Source organism: Lucilia cuprina, chromosome 3 (genome assembly GCF_022045245.1).
Source record: "Lucilia cuprina isolate Lc7/37 chromosome 3, ASM2204524v1, whole genome shotgun sequence".
NCBI lineage: Eukaryota > Metazoa > Arthropoda > Insecta > Diptera > Calliphoridae > Lucilia > Lucilia cuprina.
In genome coordinates, this window is record NC_060951.1 from 111,166 (window position 1) to 137,023 (window position 25,858).

At 32.0% G+C, this 25,858-nt stretch overlaps 1 protein-coding gene across 2 annotated transcripts; it reads right to left on the bottom strand.

Moving 5' to 3' along the window:
• Positions 1 to 274: 274 nt before the first annotated feature.
• Positions 275 to 24,340, bottom strand: LOC111691087 (unconventional myosin-XV). Of its 2 annotated transcripts, XM_023453728.2 has the most exons (7): positions 24,064 to 24,340; positions 17,113 to 17,337; positions 9,073 to 16,017; positions 2,519 to 3,198; positions 2,216 to 2,450; positions 1,002 to 2,138; positions 384 to 925 (listed from the first exon to the last, which is right to left on the bottom strand). In XM_023453728.2, exons 2-7 carry the CDS (start codon positions 17,236 to 17,238, stop codon positions 758 to 760), a joined length of 9,291 nt encoding a protein of 3,096 aa, XP_023309496.2. In that variant the 5' UTR covers positions 17,239 to 17,337; positions 24,064 to 24,340; the 3' UTR covers positions 384 to 757. The 2 variants fall into 2 exon arrangements, with proteins under 2 accessions (XP_046802862.1, XP_023309496.2); XM_046946906.1 differs by lacking the exons at positions 17,113 to 17,337; positions 24,064 to 24,340 and adding an exon at positions 16,095 to 16,537 and having other exon boundaries at positions 275 to 925.
• Positions 24,341 to 25,858: the final 1,518 nt, after the last annotated feature.

Consider the following 25,858-nt stretch of genomic DNA (forward strand, 5'->3'; position numbering starts at 1 on the left):
CTATTGACAATTTATATATGTATGTATGTATCTATGTATGTACATCATATTTTTCATTATCTCAATCAGTGTTGCCAGAAAATGTTTTTGCTTATGTCCTCATGTATTTTTAAATTGCAATACTGATTTAAATAAAAATACAAAGAAATACTTACCAACAATTTTTTTTGCTGAAGGAGAAATGTAATTAAAAACCTTCTGATTATTTCATCATAAAACTAGCATTATAAAGATGTATGTATGTATATATAAATATATATTTTTTATATGTATGAATATAATATTTAATTTATTCTTAAAGATATACACAAAATAATATGTATGTATCTATGTATATTGTTTAAAACACAAATAAAAAATATTTTATTATCTAAATAAATGGAAAAAAGGTAAAACATTTAAATTGCACTTATAATACCAAAACGAAGATTTATCGAAAATATTTTTGGAAAAAAAAAACGAAACAATATTCTTGATTTTATAAACATCCATTTAAAAGGTTGAATATGGCATTTTAAGATATTTAAAAAAAATATATATTTAAAATTTCTTATAATTTAGACAAATTCTGCGATCGCTCTGAAATACAGTTAAAGCAAAGTAGTTGAAGTAAAAAAGTATCAGTATCGGTGTACGTGTGAATTGTATCAATTACATTGTTGAGAAACAATCACTCGTTCACTATATTAATATATAAAAGTATATGTACTAAGGGATATTCTTTTTTTTAATTAATTAGTTAAGCCTAAATAATATTTTAATTAACATCTCTCTTGTCGCGTTGACTTATTTGAGCCATTGTTATATATTGACGTACTAAACGAGATATTTCATGAGCTTGCTCTGTTTGGACACGTATGACACGTTGCTGCATTAGGTTGCCAACCTTCATATCCAAAAATAAAGCACCATCTTCAGAACGTACCTAAAAAAGAAACGAAAATATGCAAAAAAAATCATTAAGTTTTTGGAGTAAATATTAGGGATTTGGGATTTTTTACCTTTCGTGTCGATATGACCTCCATAAATGGCCAATGTTGCATGGTTTCATGTGTGTTGGGATCCAAAAACAATACTCCTCGTCTATTCAATGCCAATATCAAATCTCGCCACATGGGACTATCGTCGACATGAGGGCCTTCATCGGCCCATATACGTTTCACAGCAAAGAAACTGCTACCGAATAAAGGCCATGCCGACAGCACATTCAAAAATTGAGCCTTCACCTGGCCCGGGCTTAAGTTTGCAACTTGGGGCCAAGCAGATTGAACTAGACCCACCCATTGAGCGGGTCTTATTTCTCTAATGCCTAAAGCCGGTTTAGGCAATAGGAATTTTATTTCCTTCATAGCTGGTACATGACTTAAATCTGCTGCTCTATGCAGCAAGGCTGCTATGCGAGCCATATCTCTGACCACTTCTGGTGGCGGTACTCCTGTACTGGGTAACTCTAACAGCAAACCTTCCAAGTAGTCAGGCGCTACTTGATTGAATAATACTTCTACATAAAGGGGAGTTGGTGCAGGATCTCGCTTTAAGGCGAAATGCCATACTGACCGACAGAATATTAAATAGAAGGGCTGGCCAGATTTCAAAAGTTCAGTAGTAACATCCAAAATATATTCATCGGCAGCCAGAGGCATAGTGAACGCGTCTCCCTGGACTATACAATATAAGGAAAATTCCTGTTGTTCAGTTTCGGATTCAATGCCTAGAAGGGCACAGAGTTCCGATATTACATCTGCCACCACCGTAGAACATCTTGTATTTACTACACGCTCAGCACCTCCCGGAAGGCGATATATTTGGCGCCTAGCCGAACGACCTGCTGAAACAGCTGTTACTTCTTCAACACTCGGCACATTTTTGCGACCACCACAACGTGCAGTCTTACGTAAGTTAGTCAAACACACAGCGGCGGTACCATGACAAGATCGTCTACGATCTGAAGCGGCCGAGGTTAGATGTTCAATTAAATATGGTCGTAACGCATCTGAGCATCCAAAGTATGCCGCTAGAATACTGAGCAGGCGCCAACCTCTCTGTGTTGAATCGGGACAGGGGGAGCGGTTAGCAGTAGTTTGCTTCATTAACTGGCAATAAACTTCATCACGTAAAGCCAAATATTTATGACAATGCTGAAGTTGAAAACACGTGGAAATATTGCAAAAAAATGTAATTTTAATTCTTATAATTTAATCATAGATCATCTTACCATTAGCACCGTATAGACACATTTAACTTCTGTAAGATCGGGTTCCATAGGAATATCTCCACAATAACGCAATATGCAATCGAAGCATTCCAAAGCCAATGGAGCTAAATCATTGGGTAAACGTAACAGGGGAATACGCATGGGTGTACCCTGCCATTTAACCAATTCTGCATACGAACGATTAGACGAACGTTCGGAAGCATCACGGCCATGAGAACGAGAATCAACAATTTGGCTACAAGTAAAAAAATCAATTTAATGATTTTAAAGTACAACTATTGATGATCGATAAAAAAATCTTACTCATTTCTAAAGTGTTGCATAGCAAATTGCAACAAAGAATATCTCGTAACAGAGGGTGAAGTCGTGCCTCCATTATGCTCTTCAGCCATATAATTTGCATCCAAATTCTGCGACTGTTGAGTCTGCTGCACTGCAGAGTGATGTTCTCGCGTATGTGGATTTGTAGCGGAGTGGTGTTGATTGGAATTCTTACGTGATGAATGTAGGAAGCTTTGTTGTTTAGCATATTGATGATGCTCATTAAAGTGTTCTCTGTCATCCAAACGTTCATCCTCATCACCATGACCATTATAATGATGTGAAGCCTGCGTGATTTGTGTATGATGATCGATGGAGTCACTAATGCCGTGGTGCATATTACGAGAATGGGGTTCTCTTAGTTGCTCACGTTGATGATGGTGTGACTGTTGTTGCTGCTGCTGTAAATGATGGTGAGTCTGTTGTTGCTGAAGCTGCTGTTGTTGTTGTTGGTGATGAAGATGTTGCTCTTCGTAGGAACCACTCATTAGGGGCGACGAGGTATTACGCATATTGTGCTGTTGAGTGATTACACTGTGTTGGTTGTTATTTATTTGTTCACGATGATTTGATTGCCGCGACTCGAGTCTTTCAATAGGCACATTGAGCGTCTGTGCGGCTGCTCGAACACCAGACGAAAGTGTTGAAGCTTTTGATTGAGTCTGTGTAAAAAATCAAGTGTAGGAGGCATTTTAAATATAACATAAAATAGATAAATATATGAATGCTAAAATGTATTGACAACAGTCGTTATCATTAAAACATTGGGAAAGTAAATTTATATAGCTGGTTTAAAAATATTATCTATTAAATTTGGTGCCACAAATCATTATGGCTGTGAAAGTATTTTAGTTTTAGCATGTAAGTGTTTGATATTAATTTCAAGGCGGCACCCTGAATATGTTCGATCAAACGCCCATTGCATTTTAATCGCATATTACATGCAACAAAAACTTGTTGGAGAGAAGCCAACAGTTTGCAACATTACAACTTCGAAATTTTGAAAATCTTTTGCACATTTTATACATAACGTCGTAACAATCGTGTAGAACATGTTGGCCAAACACCAAAAACGTGTTTTACCATTGCAGTTATGAAATGTGAACTTGTAAAAATTACTACTATGTATATTTTTCTCTGATAAAAATGCATGAATTTTTAATTTATTAATTGTTAAAAATAACATTTTTAACGAACGCTAAACGTTTTTGGAATATTAGTGTGGTCGCAAATATTAACTTAAAACTATTGTATAATTAGTTCGAGTAATTTACTAAAAGCTATGTACATCTTCTATTTACTCTAGTATTTTCTTCCATTCTCTATGCTGTTTTCCAAATTGCTATACAAATACTATTTATCTACTTTTTATTGCTCTTGGAATCTTTAATCAAAATTATTCTTGTTTATTGCTATTTTCTAATTTTAACCGAAACAAGACCACACGTTTATTTTTTTAATTGGGTCGTAGAATTCATTGTATTTCTCTACTTCATTTAGTTGTACAAGTTTCATATTTCATTATAATTATACAAGATGCGTGAAAGCGTCCATACATTAAAATTTTATTTAATTTTCAATTAAATATATTTTCATAGCACATCTAACTAACTAACTGACTTTGATTTGAGTTGGTACAAATACATACATACTCCTTGGCTTTTTAAACTCTAACTGTAAGATATTTTTCTTTTTAGTCGTATTTTTTTTAATCAAATCAAAATTGTACCCGTTTTTCTTTGTTCAGTTGAGTGACCGAATGCTCTTGAACATTAGTGTAAGAAAAAAATATAATAAATTATGTACGTTTTTTCTTATTTTTTTATGTGCGAGTTCATCTTCGTTTGACTGGCCACAGAAAACGATTTTAGTTTTTAGCATTATTTTATAATTGTTTGTCTGAGTGTAATGCAGCAATTGTTTTATTACATTTTTTACTTTCAAAATAATTTTAATATAATGCCAGAATTAAAAAATAAATTGAAAACAAAACAAATGTCACATTTAAATTTTGAAAGTCTACATAATGTTTAAACAAATTTATTTCTTTTATAAAAAGCACTCACAAAGTCTTTAGTTCAAGTTTAGGGGTTAACAAATAAAAAAAGTCAAATTTTAAAATTTTTGATTGCCCTGTCTCTTTATCTCTGCTTATGAAAAAGTGCCGCAAATGAATATCTTTTAACACTTTTGTAATTTACATATGCAGATAATTAGATAGACTGAATGATGATTTGAATAAAATAACAAAATATTTGATAATGTGTTAAACAAAAGAGTAGTGGATACCCACTTCATTGTATTATGTCATAATGTTGTTAACAATTATTTAAAATGCTTTCATTAGCGTTGTGTTAAAAAAAGTTAAACACAAATATTGCAAAAAACAACACAATTTATAATGTAGTAAAAGCTTTTGTAAAGATGAGTTATTATTACAAGGAAATATGTAAAAGTTTTTATGTGGTTGGCCTAACTGCTGTTAATCAAAGTAGAAGTTGCAATACATTCCTATATATTTGAGCTGTTAAGTTTGTCCAATTACTCATTATATAATTTGAATCAATTAAAGCAAATATATTCTTACACAAAACAAATAAAATCTACTTAAATTTTTTGTATAAGTTTATCCATCTATAAGTTTTGTTATATCCGTTTAACTTTTGCTTAAACATTATATTGTTTTCATATAAAATTTTTAGGTCGATTTAGTAATTTATTAACATATATTGCATATACATATAGACTCGTATGTAATGAGTACCTCATTTTTGTTCATTGTTTCAAAACGTTGTAAAATTTCCTTTACAGAAATTTTACACTCCGTTGGTTCTTCCAATATTGTTTCCATGCGTCCCACTGAACCACTGGAGGCAACGCTTGAACGACGAGTTTTCGCCATATTGCCATTTATTGCAGTCGATGTCTGATTGGTAAAACTATTGCTGCTGCCGTCTTCATTTATTGTGCTGTCAATTTCTATTTCGTTATAGTTTTGCTTGCTGTGTTGTTCTTTTAAATTACTACTTTGTTGCGTTATATTATTAACAATCTGTTGTATGTGGGTTAAAGGTTTGTTGGTTTCCGTTTTATATTCCTGATGCTTTTCGACGGGTTCTTCTTCTTCGTTCATTTTTAGTTTATCCAGCCAGTCTTGAGTATCAATTTCGGAAGCAGAACACTCGTTATTGTTGGCATCTTTAGTAGTAGTAGTTGTAGTAGTGTGTTGATCAATTTCAGTATTTTGTTGGCAACTATTGAACTGATGTTGAATAGAGTCATCATAAATATCATCCTCATTTGAATGCTTAGATGTATGTGTGGAACTATGTTCTAGTTCTTCCTCATTCTGCCAAGAGTTATAGAACTCCATATCGTGGCTTAATGAAGAGCATTGTTCATTAAACTCTCGTATAGTCTCATCTGTTAACTGGTCCAGTTCAATACGTCTGTGGACTTGAACAGATGTAGTGCCCGTTATGTGAGCAATTTCCGCATCATCTGAATCGGAATATATGTCGTTAGTATTGTTGCTTGTAGTGGTAGTATTAGTTGTATTTGTATTGGTCGTTCTAGTATCATTTGTATCACGATCATCAAAACTATCGATCTCTATATCTGTAAGGTTGTTAAGGGAATCCATGGATGTAGTCCGATTATTGCAATTTAGAGCAATACTGTGATCATATCTATTATTCTGTTTGTATTGCTGTTTAATTTTTGTCTTTCGTTTGTTCTCCTTATGAGAACTAGAACATTTTTCGCCATCATGACGATTGTTATTATTATGCTTATCATAATTCATTTTGTTTATTAAGGACTCCACCTTATTGACAATACTGCTGAACTTATGAGGTATGCTGTCAAGATTTCTACCATGACTGCCATTGCCACTACCACTACTGCTGCTGTTATGACGCGAATTAGAGGATTTTGAGCCACGCAAACTTTCTGACATTTTACTGCCAAAAACCAACAATAAGTAATAACGAGAAACAAAAAAGCTAGGAGTCGTTTTATAGATCTGTATTAACTAATTGCACTACAATCGCTGACCACAATGTGAAGGCTTTTGGAGAGTGTGAGGCAAATACTAGTTTATTATTGAATTCGCTCACAAGTATAAGACATGATAGTTATTTTTGAAATAAATTTCATAGTAATAATCTCGTTTTGGACCACTTTTATTTACTTTAATGTTAATTTTAACGGCTTTACAACTTAACATGAGCCTTGCTGAAGACAGTCGATACTAAATAAAAATCAAACTATATAAATTCTGCACACAACGAAAATCCAAAAAAAAAATTGGCAGTGAAAGTTGTTTAAATAAATAATTTACAATTGTTAAATGCACTTGTAGTCCATACTCATATAAGTAGATACATACTTGTACTTGTATTTTATTTTATTTTTTTTTTGGTTTGTTTTATTTTATTTTTTATAAAGGTCAAGTTTAGGTATTTCTTACTGTCTCCAGTGTCAATTAATAAGGTTTTGAGTCTTAGTCGCACGGCCATATACTGTGTATCACAATATCACAATCTAACACCTCATTATATTTGCCATTTTTAGAATCTGAAACTAAACCGTAAACCGGATGTTATTTTTTGTTCTAGGCAACTATGTCTTTATGCTCAATTTCACTTTAGAACATTTATTTATTTATAATTTTTTTGTTTAAACACTTTATAATTGTTCCATTTAAACGTAGATCCACATAATTAAAATGCTTATTTATCTACAAACGGATTTTTTCGTAAACATAACCATTTTTTCGTAATTGTTCTACTTTTTTGTTTTAGAGTTTTTTTGTTTTGTTTTATTGCAAATTCGTTCATAAATTTTTTAATTTCCCGCGATTCATGTTTTAGCTGGTGGACATGTTTTCTTCAACTGAATTGTATTATAACTCCACAAAAGGCGCTTGACCATTTCACTGAGCAATCAGCGAAGCTTATAAATGTACGAGTCAAACATATAAACCTGTGCATGTATGTGTGTGAGTTTTTCTGTGTATAAATATCTATGCATATGGGAATAGGAGATAGACTGGGGCCGCAATATACGGCATTTAAATAAAAAGAATTGTATATGAATGAATATAACGTTAATATTAGAAGAACTTATAGATAATTCACTAGTGTCTTATAAAATTTATTTTTGAGTAGTTTTGACAATTCGTTAATAGATATGGAACTTTTTTATACCTCCCCCCTATTCATTTAGTTATTATTTAATTATTTTAAGTTTATTACACATATTTTCCCTACAAAAACTCCTATAATAAAACATCAAAAACTTTATTAAACATTTGAATTTCAACATGGTGTCAATCTTAATTTTTAAATAAAATTAAATATTCTATTATATAAAGTGACCGTTTGAGCAGACAGTAGTGTATGCAATTGAAAAAAAACACATGTAACTGTTGTTTTGTTGGAAGTTAAATGTGCAAGTTTTAAGCCGAAGAGTCACTTTGTTTGATCGCTATAAGACGTACGTATAATACCAAACCTGATCCACAAACCAGTAAATGTTAAGCCTCCCCAAGAAGAAAAACTTTCAATCTATGTATGTATGTATTAATATTTGTTTCATCAGTCAACACATACAAACTCATCGTCTACAAATACATACATACATTTGTATGTATAGTAAGTGAATGAAGATACAAATTTACAACTGGTAGTCATAAAATGATTTTATATAGTTTAATTTTTAATTCATTACTTTTATAGTTTTTCATACTATTCGAATTTGATTTAAATGGTTGAATATTAGGGTATCCAATGTTTTATTTTTTATTAGATTATTTCCCTTTTTCGCAAAATGTATAGAAATAAATGTGTGTTTGTATATATGCAGTTTAAAAAAATTCTCCAGAAGAAGCGAAATATTTTTAAAATTTTGTAAAATACATATATACAACATACATATAAACAGTATTCGACTTTATGCATTAAACAAATAATTTTAAACAATTTTATTATAAAGTAATTAAATTGAATACCCTAATATATACACTTACTTACATACCAATATGTATATTTGGTTTAAAATATAAAATATAAAAAACAATGAAATAAAAATGTAAATCTTCATTTGCAATTTATAATAAACGAAATGCTTATTGTTTGATTGTTTGTAAGTATGTATGTACATATATAATGAGTAAACATATGTATGTATGTACAAATATACATCCAGACATACATATATTAATATATGTTTTTGTTATTATTTTGAATTTTTGTTTTTCGTTTACACATGGACACATTTCTCTTTAGTTAGTTAACATATATATTGCTTATGGACAAACATTTTTTATGGCTTTAAATTACAGAAATATTGGAATAGTTTTATCTTATATTTTTTCTTTGTATGTAAACAGGCGAGTTGAACTTGTTTTATTTTTCAAAAACATTAATACATTGTAATACGAGACTCTAAACGTACGAATGCTAATCAATTAATATTTTAATATGTTTTGTTAAAATATATATTTTTAGAAATTTCGAAAAATATTCACTTACCTTTCTAAACTCTTGTACAAAGGATGTGATCATTGCTTGTATAGCTGCGGCTCTAGCAGCATGTAATTGAACATTTTTTCCATTTCGTAAATTAAGTTGCAGTGATGCTGGCCTTGGTAGTGTTATTGCGTTCTGTATTTCATTAAATGGTACAGACTGAACTACAATCAAATAGTCTGCATCTCGTCGTGCTAGGTACAGGCCATTATGTGAGATGCCCATTATAGAAACGTCTGGGTATTGTGGTGCTCCTTGTACTGGGAAAAGACGAGCGAAATATAAAGGCCATTCTCTAGCCATATCAATTAAGTGACGCTTAACTAAGGCGCGAACATTTTGACTTCGAACCGTTTCAACTGTTACACCATGACCATTGAGCATATTTATTGCGGCAGCTTTTTCTTGAGGCGAAATACGTAAAGAAGGGGTCAAGCCAAAGATGTCAGATGATACTTGAGCAAATAGCAAATCTAATGCTATGGGTGGTCCTATGGGTTCATTAGGATGAAATACTTCTTTGCGCACTCTCAATTTCCATGGCACTCGATTGTAGGTTAAACATGCATTCGCTGGACTTTTTAAAGATGGAGGGGCTGGAACTGGTGCTGGAATAGCAGGCAGTGGCCATTCGTCGCCACCATCAGTTTCTTCGTCACGGCGTGTACTTTGCGATACGGTGGTTGATGTGGCGGATGACTTGCGCTTTCTTTCTTTTTCATATTTTTGGGCCATGTGTGTGCGGAATGTTGCTGGTGTGTTAGAAGTCATTGACGTTGTGGGACTGGGGGCAGAAGTTATTGGTCTTTTGTTATTAATATTATTATTGTTTGACGTCATTGCCTGGTATGAATACTTTCTTTCCGTTGATACTACAGGTCCAAAACTATCTGTACGATCTTGTCTTTCTATAGTAGCAGTGACAACTTTAGGAGGAGCTGGTTGATAGACTTTATTGCTTTCCTTCTCTCTTTCTACTTGTCGCATTTCATATATTCTGTCCCGCTTTTCACGTTCTTTTTCTCGTTCTCTATCACTACCACTAGATGCAGGACCTTCGACTTCTGACCTATCCCACACAGATTCGGAAAAATCGTCTCGATCTCTTGAACGTGAACGAGATCTTGAACGATCACGTTCATGATTATTTTTTGCTTCTTTTTTAAAACTCTTTTCATATACCATGTCTAATTTGGCAGCTTCTGTCCTTCCCCATGAATCATAGGCATCTTTGGAGTCATCAGAACCATTCCAATTGTGCCTAGCGCCGAATGTATCACGTTCTTGGCGCTGTATAAATGCTGGTACATCTTTACTTTGACTGCGATATTCAATTTCCTCTTGATCGGGACGCACTGGTGGGCTCTTGGGAACCGGTGGCGGAGCTGGTGGCGCCACGTTGGGTGGTCTTATTGGTGGGGGTGGTGCTGGAATGCTGGGTGCTGGTGGCACATGTGACGGCCAAATTGGTGGAGGTGATAACTTTTCTTCCATTCGTTCTACTTGAGAACGCACTGAGTGTAAATCGGCTACAGCATTGTTATTACTCTCTATTTGGGCAAAATGACCACTTAGCTGTTGTTGTAACATTAACTTTCTAGTATCCTCCAGTTTAGCAGGAGCTCGTTGTTCTGATTTCGTACTTACTGTTGAACGCACAGAGTGGCCAGCAGTTACCTGTTCTAATCGTTGTCTCATTTCGGAGCTCAATTTTAGTTTTCCAACACTGCCTGGTGGTGGTCTATCAGCTCCAATTTCAAAGCTTTTCTTAGCCACTTTAGTAGTTATTACTGTTTGTTGGGGTTGTAATTGTTCCATCATTGGTTGTTTATTAGTATTTTTAGGTTCTGTTTCTATTTTAATTTGTGTTCGTACCATTTGTGTTGTATGTACTGGCATTACTACTGCCGGCGAGGGACTCTTTGAGCTGTCATTAACTTCAAATTCTTCCCACTCCATTGCAGAACCTGTTAAGGAACCATTGCTGCTATGGAATTGTGACTGGGGCGTAGTTTTTCGTTGATTTTGTCTCATTTTAAAAGCGAAAAAGTCTTCTTCGGTTTCAAACTGTGGTCCATCTTGCGGGGGCGGCCATCTCCATTTTCCAATTCTTACTGTCTTGGCACGTCCATAAGGGTCTAGGAAGTGTCTTGTTTCCGATGGATCTTTTACTTCAATTGGTGGTGGCATTGGTGGAGGAGGTGGAGGGGGTATTAACGAACCTCCGCTATCAGAAGAAACTTTTCGGTTTCGATCATTTTCCGAAAATTGAGAAATTCTATTTTTGACGCTTTGCTTCCTAACATTTGTGTGCTCACTAGCAATAGTAATTTTACTGGTAATGCTATTTGAAGAAGCTGATGATTGTTGTACTGATGCTAATACCGGCATTAGGGGAGGAGGTGATGTTGTACCCGTTGGTGCAGTATCTTGTTGACTAAGTAAAGTTTGCAATGCTTGATTCTGCGCTAGTAGCTGTTGTTGAATTTGAAGATTTTGAGCCATTGCCGATTGCAAAAATGCTCGCTGCACCTGATGTTGATAAACTGCAGGATCTGCATCAGGTGGTAAATTAACAATTTGTAATAAATTTTCAGAATTAGAGGCTAAAATAGGGCTAATTGGTCCCACAATGGGGGAAGTTACAAATGTTGAATTTCCACTGGTTTGTGCTTGGGCAGTTCCACCACCCTTAATAGTTTCAATTAATTCTGCTTGTTCAGTAAGAACTTTGACAGCGTCATTGACAAATATTGGTTTAAATAAACCTGTTATATATTCGTCCAAATTAGCAGATGGAGCTTCTTCAGAATTTGCTGAGTTTTCGCCACCACCCTTTATTTTACATGCGAGAGTATGTGAATCCCAAATTAAATCATTCATTTCACTATCTGGAGCCTCTAAAAATTCTGTGTCATCTAATTCAAAACTTAAATCGGGCATACCTTTTCCTCCTCTTATACTAGCAGCTAGTGATCTGGCATCGGACAGTTCATCTAATGAACCATCTAATACCGGACTAAATAAATCATCTAAAAATTGATCAACATCTGAAGCTTGGGAAGGTACACGTACACGACGTACATGTGAAGCCAATGAAGGAGCCTCACTTGTATCTGACATAGCCGATGAACGAGTAGCATACTCCGATTTATCCATATACTTGCTAGAGTGAGAACCTGCATGTGATCTTCTTCCAGCATATTGCGACTTTTGGTATCGTGGGCCCGTTTCTTTACCCATAGGTGTAAGACGTTCAGCTGAATGGTATCTCTCATTGAGACGACTTTCTGAAAGTCCTAAGTTAGTCAAAGGTTCTGTTTCTGTTGCCTGATCTAAATCTGTGATATCACCAGCCAAAAGATCATCAAGTGACTTTGATCTTGATTTCTCTTGTTCAAAATACCGTTCATTTAATGCAGAACTTCTCGAAAGTAAATTTCGGGAATTTTTCCGTATAGGTTGCTCGTCATTTGAATCGGATATTGGGGATTCACTTGTAGGGTTTACTTTTATTTTGGGTGGCTCTGGCGGTGGTACCTGAGGTCTTCTGGGTGTATTTCCATCGTGATCCGACAATATAGTTCTATTAAATTTAGCGCCAGTTGTCATTAAATCACTTCGTAGTGCAGGAAAAGCTGGGCAGAGTTCCTTTTCTGAGATAAGGTCTAGAACATAATCAAGTCCACATGAATCAGTTACTAGTTTTCCATCATCTAAAACGACAGTCCATCCACGATTTGATATACCTAAAGTTGAAACAGCTAAAGAGGCAGCTTCTTCACAAGTTGTCCACGAATCAATAGCTACAGTTTGATTTGCATCATCTGGTAAAGTTAATGCTACTGCAATATCAGACATTCGGGATATAGCTCTCCATTCGACCCAAGAGGGAGTAAAGTTTCTACAGTTATTAGCCGAGTTGGCGTTTCTCAAAATTTTCTTAAGCAACATATCTCTCATAGAATCAGGAGCATTGTCAACAATAAATTTCATTAAGTATTTGCTAAATGCAGGTCCAGGTTGGAAACAAGACAAACACTGAGCCATTAATTGCCAAATACGTTGTGCCTGTAAATCATCGGCATTATAAACTTGATTACACAACTGCACCAAAATTTCGTCTCTCAAGCCACGTGATGACAAACCTTTATGGACAATATAGTCAGATAAAACCTTTTCTTTATTACCATCCATCGTTTTGTCATTTGTCCAGCGAAGAATCAATTTAAATACAGCCAAAGAATCTTGAAAGTCCTGATCTCTTGAAGCTGCTCTTGTAAGGAAGGGTGTTGTTATGGGTTCTCTTCTTGACGATAAACGCAATCCATTGCAATATACCGAACTGAATTTACCAAATGAGAACTGATCTAGATCTTTAGGTAGATCGGCTGCTACTGGAGGTCCTGGAACAGTACCGACAACTTTAACCAAATGACGATCTCCGTGTATAGGTGTCCAGCCTTCGCTTTTCGAAAAGATAAATGCCAGTTCAGCAGGAATATCCAAATAAGAAATTTGGCTGCGTTCCAAATTTTCTTTAGCTTGTTTCTTTGCTTCTCGTTCTTTTTGAGCTCTTTGAGCTTCCAGACGTCGCTGATAATCAGCCCGTAATTTGACCACTCTTTTTCGACCCATTTTACCACGCCACAATGCTTGAGCTTTAATTGCACCTCTTCGTAAATCACGGAATTTCTTTTGCTCTCGATAGCCACGCCATTTTGTCTGAATACGAGTTGCAGCCTTCTTTTTACGTGCCAATTGTCTTCTGACCAACATACCACGAACATGTTTTTGTATCACAACGGCTGATGTCTTCAAACGATCTGAACGGCCACTTTCCAGCATTCTGTGTAAGGCTTCTCTAAGAAAAACTCTAGTGGCACCCAATTGATAATCTGGTCCTTCAATGCCTGTATTTGGCATAGACTCTAAAAGTATTCGACAAAGTTCCCTGTAGGGCGTACCACGGGGTAATGGAGAACGCATTAAATGCCGGTAGCGTTCAACGAAATGTTGGAAGCGTAATCGAACTGGATAACCCTTCTGTCGGATTTGTATTGTGTCTAACATTCCCAAATATCGCAATTGCTGCAGCACACATGGCATATCCATCTTTAGTGATTGTTTTTCATTATTCGGTTTAATGCAACGCACAAACCATGGATTACACCGACCCATTGATTGTAAAAGTTGCTGCAGCGAATCGGAAAACCTTGCAGCTACTGTTGGTGTACGGGGTTTCATTGTTACAAAACGGCCATTGTTGCCTTTGGGCAATGTTTTTCCTGAATCTCGTTGAGCCCTGAGTTGTTTAGTTAGATCTGAAACTAGTTGTAGTTTACTTGATCCCAAAAGCTCCAAAACATCGCTACGCAAAGCATCTCGATTTTTATCCAAGAAGCCATCTACACAGTACCACACTTGACCAGCGTAATGAGTGATACCAAACTCTTGAGCCCCAATTCTGGGACGAGAATACAGTTCATTGAGAGCATGATTATAGTGACATTTCTCAAGAAAACTCATATCTGAGGCACGAGGAAAATTCGATTCATCATCCAACAAATGAAAAATTCCCACAGGCTTCTTAGCCAGCAAATGAATGACTGGCAAATTATCATCCCATGTTAGAGGGGTCCATTCCAGGCGCTCTCGGGAGTACTCTGCTTGCTCAAGTTTAAATACATGTTTGTTGAAATACAGTTGAAGGTTTTCATTCGCGTAATTAATACACAACTGTTCAAACGAGTTTTCGGCCAAATCTTCAAAGCCGAATATATCCAATATAGAAATTCTATGAGCATCATGTGTTCCACCTTTTTGCACGATGGAATTGATGCGTGACACCAACCAGTTGAAGAGACCAGAGTATAAGGCCTTAGCAAAAGCATCTCTGGAATCTAAGGCCTGATCTATACTCAATGGAGTATGAAGGCGTTCTGATCTAGCCTCGGTTATACGGCTAGTCAAAGCTCTATGCAAACCTTCAGCTGATATATGCAATAAATGAGCTGCCCATTTAATCTCAGCATCGGAACCAACTTCAACACCTTCTTGACCATGTCTAAGTTGCCTTCGATGAAAATAAACATTGCCTAAGTGTAAAACAGAGGCTAATACACGTATAATGCCTTCTCGTTCACCTTCAGATACTCCCAACACTTGCATAGCACTTTGTAGGGAGTCCCAATCCACACGTCCTGGAGCACAGTCTGTAGCGCCTTGATTTAGATAAAAATATTTATCTGCCTCTAAAAGGCCGTATTTTGTGCGCTCAGCTTCTGATAGACCACCTAACATTTCATAGAAAACGTGGTAGTTACGTTCTCCTGGTGCTTGCGTAACTATCCTGGACTTTTCTAATAGATATTGAGTAATTTTGGCCCCAACGATAGCACCATTTTTAAAATAAACCTCCAAATATTTTCCAAACCTAGAGCTATTATCATTTCGTGCAGTGCGCGCATTGCCAAACGCTTCCAGAAGAGGAGCAGCCTCCAAAATTTGTTCTGTTATAACAGCTGAAGCAGAACCTCCACCTGGGACTACTGCTGCTAAATACTGCATTACTAACTTTGTTGATTCTGTTTTACCAGATCCCGATTCTCCTGATATTACCACGACTTGTGGCGAAGGCAGTGCAGCATGAGCTGCAGCTCCTATTGCAAACAAATGTGGGGGCATTGTACCCAATGGCTTTCCCGCATATTGTTTAGCCACCTCTAAGCCATACGAATCGGGAAACATTTTATAAGGATTGACCGCAATTAAAATACTTCCAGCAAATGTATAGATAAGACCTTTATCGTATCTTAAGCGAAGATTCCACAAAAGCGATGCCTCGTGCAAGTCATCCAACATAGTCATATCATCCACACCACTGCTGCCCAGATCTTGACGTGGTCTCAAATTTCCTTCACCAGGTTGTAAAGCAAATGTTTGGGGCTGCAACAAAAAAAAACAAAATTAAGATACATATCTTTGATTATTTGTAAAAAAATAATTAAATATAAACTACGAACAAGCCTGGCTATCACATCGCTGCACAATGTCGACAACTTCTTAACTATTTGGGGATAACGGTTTTGCATTTTTCGTTTCTTGTCTACGAGTAATTTCAAACGTAAGGTTTCTGTATTTTCTTCCAAGCTGGGAAAGTCTTCAACACTTGGAGGTCGTTGACGCCTCAATATGTGTGGCGACAATATAGCTGTAGAAGGTGATGGCGCTGGACTAGGCGTTATAGAACCACAACGTTGCCATGGTTCCAAATGAAAGCGCACAATACGCATTTATAGTTTCTCAATATGTATGAGTATGTGTTTGGCTTCGTTTAATACAACGACAATAACAAAATTTGTTATTTTTTAAATTATTATTCTCAGGTTTGCATATCTGAGAGTAAGCAAAATGACAACAAAGAAAACAAATATTAATCCGTTAATATTGTAGAACGCCACTTGATATCAACGTCTTTGCACTGCAACTAAAAGGAGACCATTGGCCAAATGCCAACAGAAGCCATGCAGCAACATTCTGTGCATCTCACATTTATATATTACACATGTGAGGAGCCATTTGATTGGAACATGTTTAGCAACATTGCAACAACAACAACATTTTAATGCAATACAATTGCTATTGCCAGTGCGATTCTACTGCAAAACTCCCCGCAATCACACCCAGCTAAGTAAAGCAAACTATGTGATCTTGATAAACCAGAATAATGTCTTCTTTTATAATTTTTTTGTATCATTTTGTGGTTTTTATGTAAAAAAATAAAACAATATACATACATATACGGTGTGTTAAAATTGCAACAAAAAGTTGAATTCACCATTGTAAACAATAAACTCACAAGGATAACATTTGTCTTCATTTCTACAGAGATAGCTAGAGAGTAATTGTTGTGCTTTGAAATACGATCATTATTTTTGTATTTTGTACAAAAATATGGGACATTTTTAATTGAAGATATCGAATTATATGATTACCAGAATGTAGAAACATTACATTTAATATGAACATTTTAATACATACCTTCCCCTTAATTACAGCTTGAACAACAATGACTTGGGCAGCCCTGTGTACTTCTTGTATTTCACCGGGTATAGGATGACCCACACCCGGATCAAACCATACCAAATTACCTTCAGACCAATCCATTTTATTTCGGGTTGGGTTTCCTTAAACAATTAACCGCACTAAACACTTCAATGTTCGTTTATAAATTAAATAAAGTATAGAATAATTGAAGACATGGCTCTGAAATAAAAGAAAAAAATAAATTTTAATAAAACCCACATTGTGTTTTTAAACCAATCCTTAAAATAGTTTTAAATGTAAATGGCAATTCATTGAAAACTTTTTTATGTAGGTTTTTTTTTAAATATTATAGATATTTTTCCAAAAATTTTTATAAATAATACAAATTTGAAAAAAAAATATGTATAGAGTGTTTATGAATTGAGTTTACTTAAATATACATACTTATTTACCACTGCACAGATCATAAGCAAAACAAAAGACTTAAGAAACAAACAGTCACACTTGCACATGTTTAAAATTCATAATTATTTCATTTAATACATTTTCTTTTTATTGCAATACAAACCAGTTAAGCTCAACTAAAACTTGCTATTTAAACTAAAAATGTTATTTTTATATTTCTAGATTTATTATATGTGAAATTATGAAGAAACAAAACTTTCACCTGTTTCAAACAAAAATACCCCATATATACAGCTGTGACAACAATATTTACAAAAAAACAACATGTGTCAAAAATAATATACAAACAATTCTATATAATTTTTATTTTCGTTTAACGTTTGTGTGAATGTATATAACTTTATTTTTTGATTTTAATTTATACACCTTACAGATATTGTCTATAATAAAAGATCATTTAAAATATTTGATTTTAAGAAAATAAACAAAACTCACTGAAAACTTGTTTACAAAAACAAATCATTTAACTTTAAAACGAAATGAAGACTCTGATTCAGATTCAGAGTCAGACTCAGTATCGGAGAAATGTTTTGCTCTTAAAGAAAACACAAGCTTGTGTGTTAAGTGTCTCCGCATACATCACAACTGCCAATAACAATTTTGTTTATTAGACTAGTATTTGCTCAGTAGTTTGAAACATTAGAGAGTTGTCGCAGCTACGAATAAGCTTTTTTTACCACTGACGTGATTGACCGCATTCCAATAGTTGAAGATAGACAACAACAAATAAACAAACTTAACGTTTACACTTGGCGCGTTACAAAAAAATATGTATACACAGCTAGCAAAATACATACAATTATAAAAAGTAGGCAAAACTAGCTAAAAATTAACCCATTGGAAACCGAATAAAGAAAATTATATTTCACAGCTATACACCCTTTGGTGTCTTTATTTATTCAAAATTTGCTTAACTGGCATTAAATTGTTTTTAAGAAAAATTATTGGTGTTATTCTAGTTTTTATGGAATTATTGTCATTTAATCATGTCGCACACACAAACATATGTGTGTGTTTTTTAAATAAATAATTTATATATTAATAGAACTAGTAAGAACCTTCGCTCATTTATTACAAGACTGGTATTTTATAACATTTAAATATTTCTTAAATAACTTTTAAACTAATCATATAACTTGAAAAATTTAACAAGATTTAAAAAAAGTTAGAGAGCATATTAGGACATTACCGACAATATGATACCCTAGTGTATAAAGTAATAAAGCATTTATGTATGTTGAATTTGAGCTTAACTGCGACATAAGACTAGGATCAAATCAAGCTTGATAGCTTCATATGACAAAAGAGTATGCAACAACTCATAATTTTTAATTTTGCTATATAATTTCGAGTATAATTATTATTGTAACAACAAAGTATTATTTGTCTGTAGTATTTACAGCTTCGTTTAAATACTTTTTCCCAGACTTTAGTTTTCAAAACAAAAGAAAAAAACCGAGTTAATCTCGTAATTTAAATTAATGAATGATTGCAAAAATAACAACTCCACCGCCATACATATGTATAAACACACACACGAAAACAATTGTTGTCACTTATACGAATAAAACCTTACTTTTGCGAGTGCATGTTGCACAGATAATATAAATATATAAAGTCAAGATTTTTCTTATAAAATATCAAAAATATTCGTATATAACTACAAAGCACAATAATAATAAAGAAGAAACCTTCAAATAACAAACAATCAAAAACAAGTTGAAACGAATTGCAAACACTCTATATACGTTAACATCGACTTTTATATTGAAGGGATACATAACGTTTTAGAATTAATAAAATTTTGTAATTTATTACATTTATATTTGATTTGTGAACAAAAAGTTACACAAATAAATAATTAAATCGAAAAGTGTAATTCCTTATAGAGTGTAACGTTTTGTAGCCAAGGTTTTTAATTAAACTGCACGTAAAACGTTTATATTTTATTAAAACATTATTGCATTGTTTTATTAATTAAAATATTTTTGTTTGTTGTTTTCTTTTAGCTATAAAAAATGTATTTGTACAATGAAATAAAACAACAGTTTGTCGAACCGAATGATTTGCTGAGCGTGAAATCACATAGAAGTTAATCAATCCAACTATCTATCTATCTATCCATCTGCATGTATACGAGTGAGTAAAATATTTTTATTTATTTATATTTTTAAATTTATAAATTTAAACAACATGAACAATAAGCCAGCACACATGACTCTTAAGACAATCATTTTTTTTCAACAAAACATTGTAAACTGAAAGTGAATTTTACTAAATACAAAAATAATTTAAACGTTTTTCAATGATCGCAACATTCACCAACCAAATTCAGTGTTACTTTCAGCATCAGTTGAATAGAAACATTTTAGTAGAAATACAACAACAATAAAGCAACTAAATAAATAAGAAAACTTGTGGTATGTTGGTGTAAAAAAGATTTCATGGCATAAATTAATATATTTATTAAATTTTAATTACAATATTGATTTATATCATTTCTTTACGCATAAATGATAAAAAAAAGTTTTTTTTGTTTTTCTCTGTTTTTTTTTGCCAAAAACGTACAAAATAAGAGCGATGAAAGTTTTATTATGATTTATTTAATGTTTAGATAAAACAAATTAATTAACAACACAAAATTTTTTTTGAACAATTTTAATTAATTTCCAAGATAAAACATGCAAGTTTTTTGTTATTGTAACAACCAAAGTATTTAACTTTTATAATTTGTGTATAATACTGTGCATATGTATATCCACAAATAAATACTTTATGACCTTTTTAGTATTGCAGGCAATATATTGTTTTTTAAAGTGAATGAACTTTAAAGCAAATAGTTTCACTGCCTGTGTAGGTATTTCAGTTTCAAATCGATATACAATCGCATACATGGAAGGCTAAAAATACAGCAGTATTTTGTAATTAAATTTCATTAGTTGTATTACTTCATTATGTTGGAACCAGTTACCAGTACTGGTGCTATATTTATGCTCATACTTAACCCCTTTTATACTATTTTTTGTATTAGTATTAGTGTAAAATATTTTTCTTTTGTTAAACTGTGTATTTAAATACTTAAACATTTTCTAACAAAAAAAAAAAAAAACTAAAGAAACAAAATGAAGCGAAAGTTTTATGCTTATTTAGTATGTGATTTCCTACTAATTTAAATTTAAATATCCACATATTTTCGATATTGAATGAATGAATGAATGAATGAATGAATGAGTGATATTCAAAATCATAAATAATGAATGAATAGTCTGACACTGAAAGTGTTACAATCATCTAAATATGTACATGTACATATGTTCATGAATTAAGAAGAATAATTCAAAACAAAAAAAACAGTTCAAATGAATAAAAATAAGTAGAAGTATGCCAATGAAAATCTCTTAATACAATGATGTGAATATTTTCAACTGCATTTTTATTTAATTTTTCTAAACAAAGTTAATCCCATGTACATTTGTTTAAAATGTAAAATTATATGAAAAGATTCTAAAGAATTTACTTTCATTTTATAAGAAAAAGTAAAGATAAACAAAAAAAAAAGAAAACAATTTATCAAATTATTCAAAACTATTAACAAGTTAATAATTTGAAATATTTTATTTTCCAATTCAAATGCTGCAAGTTTAATGGCCTCAACTTATTAGGCAAAGTGAAAAGTAGAAATCCCTACATTAAAATCAAACACAAACTACAGAGACACGACAACAAAAGAGAGCGGAGAGTAAGAGTGAGACATGAAAACCAACAAATTTCAAAGTGCCAATATCGTATAATGAACATTAACGTGTTATAGCGGTATTTAATATTTAAAAAAAATTGGTGTTATTGCAACTGTTGTTGTTATGTTTGTTGTTGGGAGCCGGTTATTAATTCATGTATTGTATGATTTTCGTTAAAATTATTTTGCTATTATGAATGTATGTATGTTGTATGGATTTATTTGCACTCTTAAAAATGCAGTACATACCCTTTAGTTTTAGGTTGGAAATATAACTACCCTAGATACTATTTCATTTACATAACACTAGTTACATATTTGACTACCAGTAATCTACAACAGTTCAATATTGTTCTTTCTCTTAGTGTTATTTTTTTAATTAGCTTTCAAATCATTACTTGACACTTTTTAAATGATAGAACTATAAACAATTATCAGAACTACGGGGCACCAACCTGCATAAACGAAAATGAAGAAGAAAATGTCATTAAAAATGCGACAATAAACTTTAAAGTATTATTAGTCTTTATTTTTCTTTATTATTATTATTTTTTTTTTGCAACAAGGAGTTGTTTAATTGTGAATACCAACATTGGCATTCACTTGTACATTTTTTAAAGTTTATGACTTCGTTTGTATGAATAGAAAGTAAATTTTTTTTAACACTTATTATTATGCTCAACGCTAAACAGAAATGCTAATATTTAAATATTTTTTTATTTTCTTCAGCTGCAATAGTTGTGAGAAATTTAAAACAAGATATATTTATTTAACAAAAAAAAAATGAAATAATATTAATAATTTCTCTTTTGCTAAACAACAAAAATAACGTACTAACTATAAAATGAGAAAGAATAAACGAAAAAGAAAACTTAGCAGTTATGAAAATGTAGAATAACAATACATATCTTTAAATTAACCCATTAAATGGGGCATACAACCAAAATCTCAGGTGTGAAAAACAATAAAACACAACAGACTAAATTATTCTTAAACAAAAACAAATTCTCCAAATGTTTAACCCATTTTTCCAATTCTAAAAATCACAAAAAACACCAACAACTGCACTGAAAGCATAAACAAGCTAAACATGGCAAAGCAGAATTAATTTTAAAGAAAAGAATAGAACAGCAATAAAAACAAAACATAAAATAGGAAAAAGCCAACAAAAGACTTAGACAACAAACTTGGCAAAAAAAATATTTTTCTTTATGAAGTTTTAATTTTTTTGTTTTTATTATAAATTCATATACATAGTGTGTTTGTTTGAATGTTTTTAACTTTTGTGGATTTCCTGTATGCATAAATATGTATATGTGTTTGTGTGCGTGTGTATAAGAAACCTATATATCTATAAGTCAAGAATTCATAAATTTTTTAGTTGTGTTGGTGGTAATTGCTTTTGAGGTAAAGAAAAAAGTTATTGATTGATTGATTATTCTGTTTGGTTTATATTGCTTGGCCGGAACCAGTTCTTTTAAAGTGATTTTTCTTTTATGTTCTGTATTTTTTAATTTTTTTTTGTGCATTGTTGTTTTTGCATGCTTAACTGTTTTTACTTTACAATACCGTTCTGCGTAAACTATACGATTTATTTTTTATATTGTTGATTGGTGAAGATATACAAACTTACATACATACATACATACTTATGTATGTTCATAAGAGGCTTTATTTTTCATTATTTTCGTTTAAAGAATTTTTATGGCTAAAACGGTAATGTTTTGTATGTACATATTATTATTTTTTTTTTATAAAGTTTGTTAGTGCTGTGGAGTTTAAATTGATTGCTTTGAAAATGGGTTGGGTACGCTTGATTTTATTATGTTTTTGGCCGTAAGCCAAATAATCCTGTTTTATTTTTTGTTCTCTTCCCAAACGGGAAATTTGCTAAAGAAAAACTGTTCGTGCAAATACTTGCAAAATATTGTCATTTAGATTAAAATTTACAGAAAACTTGACCTAGTTCTTACATTTTTGTTATTAAATAACAAAAAACAACTGAAATATAATTTATTATTAACCTAAAAATCACCTTGAACTTAAGAAAACTACAACTCTGCTAAAAAAAAATAAATAACTTCATACTATATGATGTGTTTTATTAAAGAGCTTATGAATTAGTACTTTCAAGAGGTTCATATTAATCTATTCATAAAAAGGGGGAAAACTACATTTTTGTATATTGTTGTATAAGTTGTATTGTATAATACCACACCTACTAAGTGATCTTACAATTTAAGATGGCTGCTGCCATATTTAATATTCTAAACTTTATGCAAAAATATCATTAATAAAATGTTTAATATCGCTAACGAAGATGATGATGTTGATGACGACGACGACGACGTTGGAGATGATGTTATTAGTTAAATATGTTTGCTTAAACAACAACAAAAAATTGAAATGTACGAGAATAATTTGTTTTTTATTTTGTACTGTGAGTTTATTATAAATCGATTTTCAAAGTAGATTTTGTGTTAATTTGCCACGCAGTACATTTTATTTTCGTTTTATTTATATTAATTTCTTTAAGCGTTAACAAAAATATTTTTGTTATGACCAACAATTTTTTAGACAATTTATTTCACAGACATTCCATTGATCAAACCAAAAAGAATGACACTTGTTTAATTTAATATTTTCAGATTTTTTTTTACAGAAATATGTGCATACATACACACACATAAATACTTTTATAGTTGTGTATGTGCTGTATATATTATAAAATTTTTTCTACACACCTTTATCTACATTAAGTTTTATTTCGTTGTTTTTTTCTGTTGTTATTGTATTTACTTTTTTCTTTTAGTCGTAAGTACAGATATATAATTCTTTAAGGTTGTATAGGTTTCAGATATTCTCTTTTTTCGCTTGTTGTTATTGTGGAAGTTGTTTCTTTATTTTTGTATATAATAACAAGAAATCTTTATTTTTTGTTTGCTTTTTATTTTGTATATTTGTTTGAGTAAATCCACTTAATTTTGTTCACGTTTATTAATTCAATGTAGTTTTAAAGCGCGTTATTTAAAAAACACAACCTAAACGTTCAACAGTCAACAGCCAACTAACAGGTACTCGCTCTATCTATTTTCTATACACCTTAAGCCAGACTAACAATCAATGTTCTTTGTGTTTAACGTGATTACTGATCAGTTGCGCTATAACGTGTGACTCTGAGTTTTCTCTGGCTCTGAGTCAGAGTCATGGCATTACCAGCCGTAAACAAATACTTTGCCAATAGCTTTCCCTTTTAAACCAACCGATAATGTTCATAAAATTACTCTTTTTAATAGAAAAAAATATGTAAATTTAATAACCAAACTAAATATTTTTAATAAAATTTAAATAAAGAATGATTTACTGAAATATTTTACGTTCTTATATTTATTGTTATGATTTTCTTTATTTTAAACAATTATATTTACACTTTCTCTCTCAGTAAATGTGTTTTTTTAAAACTCTCTCATTTAATCTCTTGGCAGTATTTTCTTATTTTTACCGCTGCTATAGTTTGTTTGCATTTCATTTTACACATTATTGTGATTCTTGATAACAACAATCGTTAACAGGTCTCACAAAGTCACGTCTTTCTTAAACGAAAGACTTAAGAAACAAACGTAAATCCTACCTAAGCGAACAGGGTGTCTCAGATACACATTTTAAATGTAGTGAGATAATTTACATTATACAGTTTTCAAAGAACACACATGTATTTTAAGTGGTTTTTAAAACATTCTTTTCATAGTAGTTTGTATAATAAAACTAGTTCTTTCTTTCAATAAGTTTAAGTTTTTAAAATTAAAAATACCTTTTTTGGGGCGTAGCTTTAATAGAGTTCCAAAGAGTTGAAAATCAATACCTCACCGATTTAGATTGTTAGCTTTACACGTGAACTTAACTTGTTGTGTTGAACTAAAGGGCTTCACAAAATATCCTTTTTCAGTTGGTAATGTCCCTTCTCATCATATCTAATCTAGAGAACAGAATTTAACGATTAAAAACATGATTTCACTTAAGAAAATAAATTATTTTATCAAAAATTAATTATCACAAAATTAAAATTTTTACACAAAATAAAATTTTTGAACAGTTTTACCAAAACTCGTAATGTTTTCAATGAAAAGAACTCTCGGTGACAGCAAATTATATTCGTCATAGAACTTTTATTAGTTAGAAATAAAATGCATAATTTTTTTTGTTTGCCACATTTTTTATTAAGTTTTTCTTTGTTTTCATTTGTTGTATGTATAGTAATTTGTAATTTATTTGAAATTATCAATCGTATTTAATTGTTTGTTAATAAGTCATTATTTTGTTATTTTTCGATGACAGACAGAAATGTTATTTAATTTATTTGTAATTTTAGATATAAAGTTGAAAATTTTTATTTGGCTAAAAAAAATGAAAATATTTAAAGAATTTCTTCAATAAATGTTTTTATGATTTGATAAATAACTTGCGAATCATTGCTTCAATATAAATATAGAAATAGCCATATTGAACTGTTCGAACATTAAGTTAGTATCTAACATCAGA

What these genes read in the sequence shown, in the direction of transcription:
- LOC111691087 (XM_046946906.1), bottom strand. Translation starts at nt 16,364, where the DNA reads ATGCGTATTGTGCGCTTTCATTTGGAACCATGGCAACGTTGTGGTTCT. An exon ending in GCGATGTGATAGCCAGGCTT is followed by an intron (nt 16,018 to 16,094) that starts GTTCGTAGTTTA and finishes TTTTTGTTGCAG; the next exon opens with CCCCAAACATTTGCTTTACA. An exon ending in ATGCAACACTTTAGAAATGA is followed by an intron (nt 2,451 to 2,518) that starts GTAAGATTTTTT and finishes TTTTACTTGTAG; the next exon opens with CCAAATTGTTGATTCTCGTT.